Source organism: Asparagus officinalis, chromosome 7 (genome assembly GCF_001876935.1).
Source record: "Asparagus officinalis chromosome 7, Aspof.V1, whole genome shotgun sequence".
NCBI classification, from domain to species: Eukaryota; Viridiplantae; Streptophyta; class Magnoliopsida; order Asparagales; family Asparagaceae; genus Asparagus; species Asparagus officinalis.
Genome location: NC_033800.1, coordinates 69245101 through 69257798, shown reverse-complemented (window position 1 = coordinate 69257798; position 12698 = coordinate 69245101). Strand labels below are relative to the sequence as shown.

General features: G+C 36.4%; 2 protein-coding genes across 3 annotated transcripts in view; one reads left to right on the top strand and one right to left on the bottom strand.

Annotated features, from left to right (window-relative positions):
- Window positions 1–196, bottom strand: part of LOC109850098 (RNA polymerase II C-terminal domain phosphatase-like 4) — a 3018-nt gene extending 2822 nt beyond the window's left edge. Inside the window, exon 1 of the mRNA XM_020420019.1 lies at window positions 57–196. The gene's annotated coding sequence lies outside the window, so the exon portion shown is untranslated. The remainder of the gene's footprint in view (window positions 1–56) is intronic.
- Window positions 1611–12686, top strand: LOC109848587 (receptor-like serine/threonine-protein kinase ALE2). Of its 2 annotated transcripts, XM_020418160.1 has the most exons (8): window positions 1611–1862; window positions 6902–7003; window positions 7067–7156; window positions 7269–7640; window positions 7722–7988; window positions 9843–10238; window positions 10844–11084; window positions 11980–12686. In XM_020418160.1, the coding sequence occupies exons 1-8, from the start codon at window positions 1802–1804 to the stop codon at window positions 12596–12598; spliced, it is 2148 nt and encodes a 715-aa protein (XP_020273749.1). In that variant the 5' UTR covers window positions 1611–1801; the 3' UTR covers window positions 12599–12686. The 2 variants fall into 2 exon arrangements, with proteins under 2 accessions (XP_020273749.1, XP_020273750.1); XM_020418161.1 differs by lacking the exon at window positions 1611–1862 and having other exon boundaries at window positions 6902–6959.

Below are 12698 nucleotides of genomic sequence, written 5' to 3'. Positions count from 1 at the left end.
TATCCACATGATCGATCACTACGCAATTCGAGAAGAAGAGAAGATCAAACACTTACTTGAGAAACCCTAGAGACGCTCTAGTATCGATCTCGACAACCATCAAACAACGGCAATAAATCTCAGAGGCGAACTCCGCAACGGGATCGTCGATGGATTTGGGATTTTTTTTTAGGGTTTGGAACGAAAAATAGGCGCGAGTAAATATCTTGGGAGCTCGAGACCTTAACGGGTTTCATTCGGGTCGGGTATAGTAACTTGTCTGAAATCCAAAAGGACTTGATGTGCTGGATCAATTCTGATTTGGACTTTTGGATATTTATTATGGAAATTGTATATTTTAGGAAAGGCATAAGAGAGTAGCAAGATTGGTAAATTGATGTATTAAGGAAAGATGAGTGGGGGAGAACTTTCCAGAAATGAAATATATTGTTTTATGGAATTATATGATTATTTGTTTAAAACATTTCATTGAACTCCTGCTTATACGTTAAATGTTAGTGTTCACATTGAGCTTTATATGTGCAGTTACTCAATAAAGTATCAAATAGTATCCAACTATTTTTTTTTATCTCGATTTGTTTGTCAAGTGCTTACAAAACAAAACAATCTTAAATCCTATGCCAACAACAAACTTAATCAGATATCAGTATATTTTTTGCTATATTTTTATGCAAATCACTGGATATGAAATAGATATGAAATCATTTTTAATGAAAAAACTCATTAAACGGTTAGGGATTTATTTTAGGAGTTAACAAAATGGAAATTTCCTTTGGATCTTTCTCATTTTACAATTTGCCCCATTGGTTTTAAAATATTTGCACCCTAACCCTTATTTACATAATCAATATACAATTATAAGCTCACTTGAATGTAGGCCATTTAAGTAAATCATAAGTTTGAAAACACTCTTTTTTTTGTTCATGTATGCATTACAAGTAAAATATGATACAACGAAGCTGATAAAGTATACCAAGTTGCATTTACATCAGGTACTATAGTTGTATAATATTATATTTTTAATTTTGGTTAAAAGGATACTTCTCTTCTGCCCCCAATAAATATTTTCTGCATCCTGCGCAATAAACAAACGGTAGTTATTTTTTTTAGAAAAATTTAATGAGAAAATATAAGTTTCTATAGTATTTACTTTTTTTTGACTCGTACAATAAAGTAGTAAAGATAAGATAATATATAATGAATATTTGCTCCACGGATTCCCTTGATTTTCTCGGACAAGGATATTGTTTTCCAAGGAAAACGGGTTCCGAGCCGAAAACCTCACAGAGGTTCCACGTGCTATCAGACTTACAGTTAAGCTCTTGCTTCCCTCTCTTTCCAATGCTTAAACCCCATAATTAGAGAGAGAGAGAGAGAGGGAGAGGGAGCCAAAAAAAGAAAAAAAAAAGTCTTGAGATTATTACAAGCCAAAAAAAAAGGTAATTAATGCATCGATATGAACCCAACTCATCTCTCTTCAACTTTCCTTTTTTGTTCTCTTCAAAAACCCCCAAACCCCTCTCTCTCCCTTTCTCAACAAAGCTCAATCTTTCTCAAGATCTGCTGCTCTCTTCCTCCTCTCTCAAAAAAAAAAAAAAAAAAAACCCTTTCTCAACAAAGCTCAATCTTTCTCAAGATCTGCTGCTCTCTTCCTCCTCTCTCAAAAAAAAAAAAAAAAAAAGCTAGGGTTTTTAGGGAAAATGCGGGCGCTTTGATCGAGGATGGAGGCCAATGGTGAGCTGGATCGGCTCACCGGCCAGTGATCGGACTGCGATTCTTGATTCCTTCGTGATTTGTGAAGATGGCGCTTGCTCGTTTGTTGATCTCGCTGTGTTTCCTCGCCTTGGATTCTTGCTGCTTGGGTAAAATTCTCGAGCTTAATTATACTGAAATTTTGTTGTTACTATTTGAGGAAATTTTTGGGCTTCGATGCTATTTTTGTGGAATGTACTTAATTTGTGGAGAAGCGGTATGTGAAGAATATGGAAATTGGTTGAGTTACCTAAATCTGGGTGTTCTGGAGTATCAGATGGAAACTATTCAAAATTGCTGCTTTGAATGTGAGATATTGCTGTTTCGATTGAGACTGTAGGGTTTAGGATAATGGAGGGGGGGTTTTTTTTTTGCTTTTTTTTTTTTTTTTTTTTTTTTTTTTTTTGAATTTTGAATTGGGGCTTGTGATACTGTATCTGCAATGAGATTCTGGAAGTCATACGCTTTATCAAGTGGAAAGGTAGTGTATTTGTGGCTTGCTCATGCATGCATAGTTCACTGTTGATTAGTGTTGTTTTCATCAAAGATACTAGTAGACAATACTATATCTAATAAAATCATGCACAATTTGTTTAGGTTTTCAATATAGTACCAAGATAGAAATATGTTAAGTATGGTGCTAGAAGTCCCATCAACCATAGCGCAGAAAAGAATTTCCATGAGTAGTGAATGGCCCTTAGTGTAAATTGGAAGGAAGAAAGACTCGCAAGGTGATTTATCCCAGTTATGTAGAGTTTCATTGTATTTCCCAATCAGGAATATTTTCTTTAATTTAAAAAAAATCACAAACGCCCTCTCTCTTATTCTCAAACTCTACCTTTCTCTGAACCTAATGCTGTCTTCTATCCCCTTCCCCAACAAAAAACAAAAAACAAAAAAAAAAAAACAAAAAAAGTGAACGATGGAGATCAATGGTAAGCTGAACCAGCTCACTTGTCAGCAAATTGATTAGACCATGGTTCTTATTTCCTGCGTGATTTCTGAAAATGGCGCTTGCTCGTCTCTCTTCCCTTATGCTACCTTCTGCTGTCGTAGTGCCACACAAAGTTATGCACTACTATAATTAGTTTACTTTTCTTGGATGAATTCATGTATGTGCCTGATGTCTATGATGTATCTGGATAAGTACAGTGCTGTACTTTCATGAATATCTGATTTATAGATTGGAAAGGAAAACAAAGATCTTTACTCGATATTTTGACAGGAAAGATTAAAGAAAGATCATGGATTAATGTTTCTATTGTGCTGCATACAACTTTATTACCTTATTTTTGAAATTTGAGATGATAAGCAGGAAATCTAACAGATGTAATGCTTGTTTGATATCTGAATTGGAGTTTCATGGTTTCCACTGTGTGCCTGTGGCCAAAGTTAACTGTGAGCTATATACCTAGCCCGCAGGGATGAGATTTGGTACCAAACAAATTCTTGCAAAAGCAACAGTACGACGCACTTGAATGTTGTGAAGATCGTTGATGTCTTGGAGTTAATTGTTCTAAAATAATCATGCAGGAGTCAGTGATAGGAATTAGTTAAATTACAAAATCGCGAATGTTGCTGTTCATTTTTGTTGGTTGCCAAAAAGAAAAGAGGAAAGTTCATAAAGTCGACTCCATTTTTAAATTCTTTTGATATATGTATCAGCTAATGCTTCTCACCCCATTCTTTTTCTCTTTACTAAACATTGTTATAAAAACATAGTCCATTATGCAGTTGGTCACGCAACACAACACATAAATCATTATGTGATGCATAAATGGACCATGCTAAACTATGCAGGAATAAATACATGTCTCTGTGTGTGGGTGGGTGTATGTATATGTTAGAGTTGATATTAGCTGGCACCAAATTTGGCAAAATGAGCTACCAAGAGATAGGAATGGTGAGACCTGCACCTTTCCGTACGTGCATACACCCAAACAAACCATAGAAAATTGAGTACGATACGACAACTCATTTTGCTAAATTAGCTACCAAGAGATGGATAGGTGGTGAGGGGACCACCCAGGGTGGTGGTAGCTCATTTGACAAAATGAGTCGTAACCAATAAAATAACTTCTACATGATGCCGATTGCTTGTTAATTACCCACACCAATCTTTGTCATTCACGCTTCATCCTCTAATCACATTCAAACGTCAGAATCAAAATCATCATTCTATTCCAGCATTTTCCATTCCGTTCCTTCATTTTATTCACACTTGACTCGATTCCCATGTGCCAAACTAGGTCTAGGAGACAACTTCAAGAAATATGTTTGTTGATAGCAGCAATGGCAAAAGAACCTTGAGAATCATGTTGCAATTAAAGTAGTATAGTTTATTTGTTTAATTTCTCATGCTTTTCATTTTCTATTTTTCTAAAAATAATTATTTTTTCAAAATTTAATTGTTTGAATTCTAAATCGGGTCGCTGGAGTGGCAAACTAGGTCGCATTCTACCATTGATCCATGGACAGCTGAACCTGGTTTGTGGTCTGCGTTCCCGACAACAATGTTCTTTATTATATTATAAAATGCATGTAGACAAGAGCCCGTGCATTTTTAGAGCTTTTTTTGACATTCTTTTGTTCTATTTATTTTCTATTTATAGCATAGAAAATATAATACTGTTACATATCTCCAATATGTGGGGCTGAAACAAACTTCTCTAAGTTTCCAAACATATTAGCCACTGTTGTAGTCCCCCTCTAGATTGAGTGTATATGTATGTCAATCATGCCCAACTTGGTTAATAAAGAAATTTAGGAAAATCTTTAGAACTCAAAAGAATTGCAATCAATTTTATGAACACATGTAAGGAGTTCTTGCTTTGACTGCCTCATGAACAAAGTCTTATCTGTTTGCTTCTCCCATGAAAGTAAGGAATGTTAGCAACTGATACGACAGAGTAATTGTCACTGTATTAGTATGGGGCTAGTATATTGTACTCAAGTTATGTCATTAATATTACTACTTAACACCTTGCAAGCAGCATGAGTCGTGGCACTATACCATGGTTGCATGGAACCCGGCTCATTGATACTTGATTTCAATAATGGTAAAAAAACCTTGAGAATCACCTTGCAATTAAGGTGTTCATAGTTTATTTGTTTAATTTCTCACGTTTTTTGTTGCTTATTCTTTTGAAAAAGAGATACTATTGCTCAAGATTTTAACTGGTGAAAATTCTAAATCGGTTCGGCTGAGTTGGTGAATTGGGTCATGTTCCATTGCTAATCCCGAACAATTGAACCTGGGTCGTGGTTCGCAATAACATCCCACATTCCTGAATTCTATGTTCTATACTTCTACTCTGATACGATGTAACTATAGAAAAAAAATGACTTGTTCCCATAATGGATCACATCTCATGGTCTCATGGACGATCCGTAGTATTCATCTTGTTCAACATATTCAAGTTAACACTAGAAAAGAAATCAAAGTTTTAAAACTTCCTGTTTTTTGCCTTTTAATAAAGAGATCATTTGACATGTAACTGAAAAATTATACAGTCTTCTTGATCTTTCATTCTTAGACTATTTTGGATGTGTAGAGCGAGGTGAACCGTATGAATTGTCCAAACATGACTCATTTGGGAACTCTCACAATGCTTATTTTGAGAACTACTCTGTATCTGACAATCTCCCATACATGAAAATTGTGTAAGCGAAGACTCCATGGTGAGAACATTAATGAGAACTCCATAAAGGGCCTCTCATGGATGATCTCTTACATACATTTGTGTGTATACATACATGCACACATATGTAAAATTAAGTATGAGGTGGCAGCTCATTTTACATGCATAAATGCATACATATAAAATATGAAGTATCTAGAGATGAACTAATGGCGAAGGCTACCCTACTAGTCACATAGCAGCTGATGGATGTCATCACACCTAACTTTTGGTAGCTCATTTTATTACAAGAGGTACCAATGATACCCAATATCCCCTTATATATACATATATACACATATATGCATAATTACATACATATACCTCTATATATGTATATGTATCGAGTTAGTAAACAGAAATGTATCAAAATAGTAAGTTAAGAAGTACAAGTTGAGAAGAACATGTTAAGACTTTTCAGCTAGGAGAGGTTGCTACCCATCCACTTCAATCTTACTTCTCCTTCTATCAAATCCGGTCAAATCAAGGGGTTTATCTTTTGTGTTTGTACTTCATAGAGCATCTCACTATTTTAAAAAAACTCCGCCTAGTCCGCTTAGGCGTTCGCCTAGGCCTAGGCGGTACCTAGGCCGCCTAACTAGCGCCTAGCGCCTAGGCGGTATTTAGACTGCCCATCTAGATTTTACGAGGGATTAGGGGAGCATTACCTGCTTACGTGGATTGCATCTTGTAGGTCTTGGTTGTGATTTTATGTGTTGTAGCCTACACGTCCTCCAAACTCCATTAACCTCCAAATATGAACACCTCCACTACCTCCTCCGACCTTCAACAAAACCTCATCGACCACTATTTAAATGAAAAAAAAAATCCGCCTAGACACCAGTCCGGCATCTAAGTTTTCTGTAACATTGACATTCACTATCAATTATTGTAATTAAAAATAAAAAAGAAAACATCTTAGGCTCTAGCATTGTTAATTATTATTTTGACTATTTAGTATCTAAGTATGCATGATTTATTATGGAACTAAAATTGTTATCTTTTTTTAAAAATTTATATGAATTTAATACATATTGTAATTTGAGTTGAGATGAACTTATAATTTCCCAGAAACCGCTTAGGCGCCCGTCTAGGCGACTAAGCGCTGGGCGCCAAGTCCGACGCCTAGAAGCGCCCAACATTTAATGTAACATTGGAGCATCTAGATACTAGTTGATATGTTTTAAATGTAGAAATTGCTCGTAATTCTTGCTTTAAAAGGATAAATGCCTCAATGTCATGCACCACACTAAGATGGTGGTTATTGCATTTCCATAGACAATAAATGCTTGACGTATTTCCATAAACTATGCTTAAATCTCAATTTGAGCTCAATTTTATTCTCTTGTCTTAACTGGCGGTGATGCCACCTGCAAACATGAGTTTCACATTGTTGTAGATGAGTGCATAAACAGTTTGTCATTATCGCTTGAAATCAGTTTCTAAGCTTGAGCACTTGCTTAACGCAGCTGCAACAACTCCAGCACTGGGTCCATCCAATCCACCTAAAATTCGGATGATGAGACGGTGGGCACCGACACCATCCCCTTCGGCTTCACCTAGATATCATGGTATTAGATATACATACAATGCAAGATTTCCCTTTAAACATTTATTAATTAACTTTTTTGCAGGACGGTTTGTGAACCCTCCTTCAACTAAGCTTAACCCAGGAGAACCTCCTGCAGTTTCCCCCATCTCATTCACCCCACCGCAAGATAAAGGTATTTGTTTAATTGATTTCCTAGATTGTTCACATTATCTGAATATCTTGTATGATTTTTCTGGGATCATGATGCACATTATACACAAACTTTTCTAATTAATGTTCCGCAGGTTGTGGTGAAATGGCCTGTTCTGGCCCCCTCACACAAACTCCGATTGGTTCACCTTGTGGATGTGTGTTCCCTATGAAAGTTGTTATTGATGTAGGAGTAATTTCATATGTATTGCTTCAGCTTGTTCAAGAGCTAGAAGTTGAGGTTGCAGCTGGGACATTTCTGAAGCAAAGTCAAGTGAAGATCATAAGTGTCCTGACCAGTCCTCGTGATCAAGGAAAGGCAGAAGTAACCTTGTATTTAGTTCCGCTAGGAGAGAGGTTTGATAAGATGACTGCCTTATTGATTTATGAGAGGTTTTGGCAGAAGAAAGTGCCGGTGAACAAATCATTATTTCACGAGTATGAAGTGATTAATGTTCATTACCCAGGTACTATGATAATTTTGCTTTATGTAGCCTGTCATCAACTATTGGTTCTGTTGTTTTATTCTATGCATATATCTTTGACAGGACTTCCTTCACCTCCACCATCCTCATTTGGGCGATCAGCATCTGGGCCTAGTGAACCTGGAAGCTACCAATATCCTTTTACAGCAAATGTACCCACTGACAAGACTCAGAAGATGAATAATAGAATCATTGCTGTAGTTGCACTTTCCTCATTAATCCTTTTGCTTCTATGCCTTGGATTTGTTATTTTTGTCTTGAAAGCGGTCAAACTTGGAAAACCAGCTACTACCCTTGGCCCCGCTAGCTCATCTATTGCTAGAAGACCAGGTAAGCTAATTACTGCACAGTTTTTTTCTTTTTTTTTTTTTGTGTGTGTGCACCATTTGAAGTCATGCTCGTCTAATCTTAGATGAGTTGACTAAATATGATTTGATAATTGGTACTTTTCAACCATGTATGTAGTGCTAATCTCACGCTAATAAATGTATCTGCTAAGTAACAAAAAGGATTCTATATGGAAATGTAAATAGGGCGGCACTCAGAACTGAGAATAATGAACTGCTGATTCATTAAGCAATTTAGTTTTAGTTTTTCAGGATGCATCAGATTTTCAATTGCTTCGAAATCAAATGACATTTTATACCTCACATCAGTGTTGTTAATGCGCAATGCGGGGCGCAAAGCATCTTTATGCGCACATGCGTAAGGCGCAACGCGATGCGCACGCCCGAGTGATGCGAGGCGCACACCGCACATAATTTTTCAATATAGGTAATCAAGCGCGAAAGAACATGTTTTTAGAATTTACATGAAAAATATCATGATAAATAATATATTACTACAAAATTACAATATAATGCCTTAATTTCTAATGCTAACACTCAACATAGTAGCAAAATTCATAAATTTTTAAATCAAATGTTAAATCAAGATTAATATCCAAGCAAAGGATTAGTAATTGTCCTCAATTGAAGGCTATTAAAAAGGCCTAATGGATTTATTTTGCTTTTTGGGATATGAAATATCAAGTATAAAGACTCAATTGAAATGTTAACAAATAAAACTATATGAGGATATGTACTATATGCACCCTACACAAAGTAAGGATGTACGCGAGGCGCAAAAGGCGCTGCTGCATCAGATGTGGGGCGCTTCGACACTGCCCCACATCGTAAGGCGCATGAGGCGCAATGAGGCACGCGCCTTTGAAAACACTGCCTCACATAAATTATGCTTTGTGGAATACTCAGATTGGATACGGTAACATGTTTATGTCCTGGTCAGGTATCGTTTGACATCCTGAGTCAAGTCCGTATTGGTTGGGAAATGTAACCCTACCAGACAAATAACCCAACCCAATCCATTTGCACTCTTTATAATATATATTTGTATTGTAGTATTGTATCTTATGAAGAAAATATATGTTATGAAAAAACTATTATAGACGTAACTAAGTATAGAAAATGACTAAAAAAGAATGACCCATTTTGAGCAAGGGGTTTTTGCTTTTAGACCCATTTGTTTACTCACATTTATCTTTAAACCCAAGTACTATTATTTGTATCTTTAAGCCCAATTCACCTTTTGTATTTATCTTTAAACCCAATCTTCAAAATACTATATTTTCACCACTTGTTTTTATATTTTGGAGATTGAGTTTAAAGATAAATACAAAATGTGAATTGGGCTTAAAGATAGAAATAATAGTACTTGGGTTTAAAGATAAATGGGAGTAAACAAATGGGTCTAAAAGCAAAAACTCCTTTGAGCAATACATGTCTTTCACAGTCAACATTCTCTAGTACTGACCAGGCTGATACATCTATAGTTCTCGAAAATGGAAGACACATGAGTCTGAAAAGATATCAGTTGGAGTTAGTTTTGCTTACCTTAATATGTGTGAATATGCATTCTGGACATGTTATTTATGTAATAAAGCATATGATCAAGGTTAAACTTTGGAGCTTCAGTCAGTTTCTGGATAATCACTTTCAGCACTAATTTCATCTTTTTTACTTCTCTAACTTCTTATATATTACCATATTTGTTTGCTGAATTGGCTAATTTAGGAAGTACCACACCTCTCTGCAGCCTATTAACTTACATTTCATCATCTACACCTTAGATATTTTTACAAGCATATCAGTATTACAAAGTGATATCGTAAGTCATGTGATGCAGGAATCAGATCTCTACTACCCAGTAGTTTAGCAAGCTCAAGATCTGCATCCTTTCTTTCCACCATGGCTACTTGTCCACAATCACTGAGGACTTTCTCACTGTCCGAGCTTGAGAAGGCCACAGATGAGTTCGACATCAAACGAAAGCTAGGCGAAGGTGGCTCTGGCTGTGTCTACCATGGGATAATGGAAGATGGAAGTGATGTTGCTGTCAAGTTGCTTAAAAGGGTAAACCAGGACAGAGATCGTGAAGGTGAGTTTATTTCAGAAGTTGAAATGCTTAGCCGACTGCATCACCGTAATCTTGTAAAGTTGATTGGTATATGCATTGAGGGACGCAAGCGTTGCCTGGTTTATGAGCTTGTTCGCAATGGGAGTGTTGAGTCCCATCTTCATGGTATGTACCTCTATACACTTTTCCCTTTTCAGATAGTTCTCTTATAATTTATTTACATAATTCAGCACATTTCTGTATTGCTTGTTGACTTAAAGGATTACCTCTCACATAATTATTTTCTTCTTCCTTTAAGTTTGGTAGTTCTATATGTAAGGCAGATGTTACTCATTTTATTGTCATGTTATTCAGGAAGTTGACTATCTCTGATTGAATTGAGTGTTCACAAATTATTTCATAGGTTTATGTATGATTCTAGGTGGCATCCCTGTTATGTGGAGAACTTTGATAATCATGAGTTCTCACTTCTCACTGATGATCAAACAAATGACAATTCAGTGACCAGTTATCTACGTTATTCTGTTATTTACATAATATATCCATTATTAAATATGTTTGGACTTTGCTTTGTCTGAATCTATTGTTGTAAATATGGTTGTTGTCCTTTGTTTGTGACATCTTTCTCATGTCTGTTTTCTTCAGATATCTTGGTGTCTATTGAACTAACCAGTTTCCAATTCTGATCCCACGAAATGGGCAATTTTCCCTTTATTCTTCAAGTACGCTACCCAAAATACTAAGATGGTACATATATGTAATATATTCAGGTGCTGATAAGGGAAAGGGACCTCTAGATTGGGATGCACGCATGAAGATTGCCCTTGGTGCAGCAAGAGCCCTGGCATACCTACATGAGGATTCCAATCCCCGTGTCATACACCGTGATTTTAAAGCCAGTAATGTGTTGTTGGAGGAAGATTACACCCCAAAGGTTTCAGATTTTGGGTTGGCAAGAGAAGCATCAGAAGGAAGTAATCATGTTTCTACTAGGGTTATGGGAACTTTTGGGTAAGTTACTTCTGACCATAACATAATTATTTCCTTTTGTAGCTATTATACGTAATATCTGATAAAAATACAGTTGTCAAGCTCACTATATATGACTGGAGAAAACAAATTTTGAAAGAAAAAGAAGTCAAATATACCACAAAATCTGTCTAACAAATTAGAATACGGAGTAGATATTGTATTTGACAAAGGGAAAATTAGTGGAGACCGTAAGATTTACCTCATTTGTCGCGTAAAATCTGCAGCAACCTCATTAAGTTTTTTTGTCAATTGTTTTAGCCTTTTAGGAGACAAAGATGGGAGCAGATCCAATCCTTGAGCTCTCTTTATTATAACTCTCTTTATAGAGATTTAAAAGGGACATACATTGGCTTCAGTATTAGAATCTGATCCTACCATATCCACAAAAAGGCTCCATGCTATGCAGTGAAATTTTTTTATTAGTACTCTGGAATATATTGAATAGGAAACTTAGGGAGGGAGGATGTCAGACAACGCATGCTCTGATTAGACCATAAATCTTTTGTCGAGAATAAAGGTTAATGATTATGATATGAATATATAAACTCCCAAAATCTACAATGTAACCGTTGTCAATATGCATATGTCATGAATTAAACAGTCATAAAAATAATTTTGGGAACAAGTGCAGCATTCATGTCTGCCTGAGCATGAAGCTTACAAGATATGCAACAAATACCACATCCACAAAACTGCGAAAAGTTGATCGTGTGAAATGCTCGTTGGCCTAGGTTATGCTGAAGATTCCTCTGAAATAATGTCACATTCTAAAAAGTGCAAATGATATTTTTCTAGATTCATCGATAAAGAAACTCCAAAATTCATGAGCCTTCATTATTGCTGATCCTGATTACTTCTTTGTGATTTTTCACAGATATGTCGCTCCTGAGTATGCAATGACAGGGCACCTCCTCATCAAGAGCGATGTCTACAGCTACGGAGTCGTGCTTCTAGAACTTCTATCTGGTCAAAAACCCGTGATGTCAAACCTCGAGGGTCCAGAAAACCTCGTTGTGTGGGCTCGTCCTCTTTTAGGAACCAAAGAAGGCCTCGATCAACTCCTCGATCCCTACTTAAAAGAGAATTATGACTTTGAAAACCTCTCTAAAGTAGCAGCAGTAGCTTCAATGTGTGTTCATAGCGAGCCATCACAGAGGCCATTCATGGGTGAAGTAGTACAAGCATTGAAGCTTATTTGTAGCAATAAGGAAGAGATTGGCTGTGAAGATTCTAACAGTCAAAAGGATTCTTCTTTTGGTCAAGATTTTGGCCCTGAGAGCAGTTGGGGTGGAGCTTCACCTTCGTTGGTTTATGGTTCTTTTCTCAATATGGAATACAGTTCAGATTCAATGGAAGAGATAAAGAGGGCTCATTCAGTGGATTCATTGGTTAGGTTCACTCAGTCAGGGCCTCTGAGAGCGAAGAGGAAGAAGAAGAGGGAGCTTTGTAAGTTAAGAGGGAGTGTTAGTGAACATGGACATCCTTATGGATAGTTAGGGTTTGTATGGGGGAAAAAACTGTCATCTTTAACCCCTATAATATTTTCCTTTAGTTCAAATGTACAGTGATAACATTTTTTTCCGTTTTGGGTTT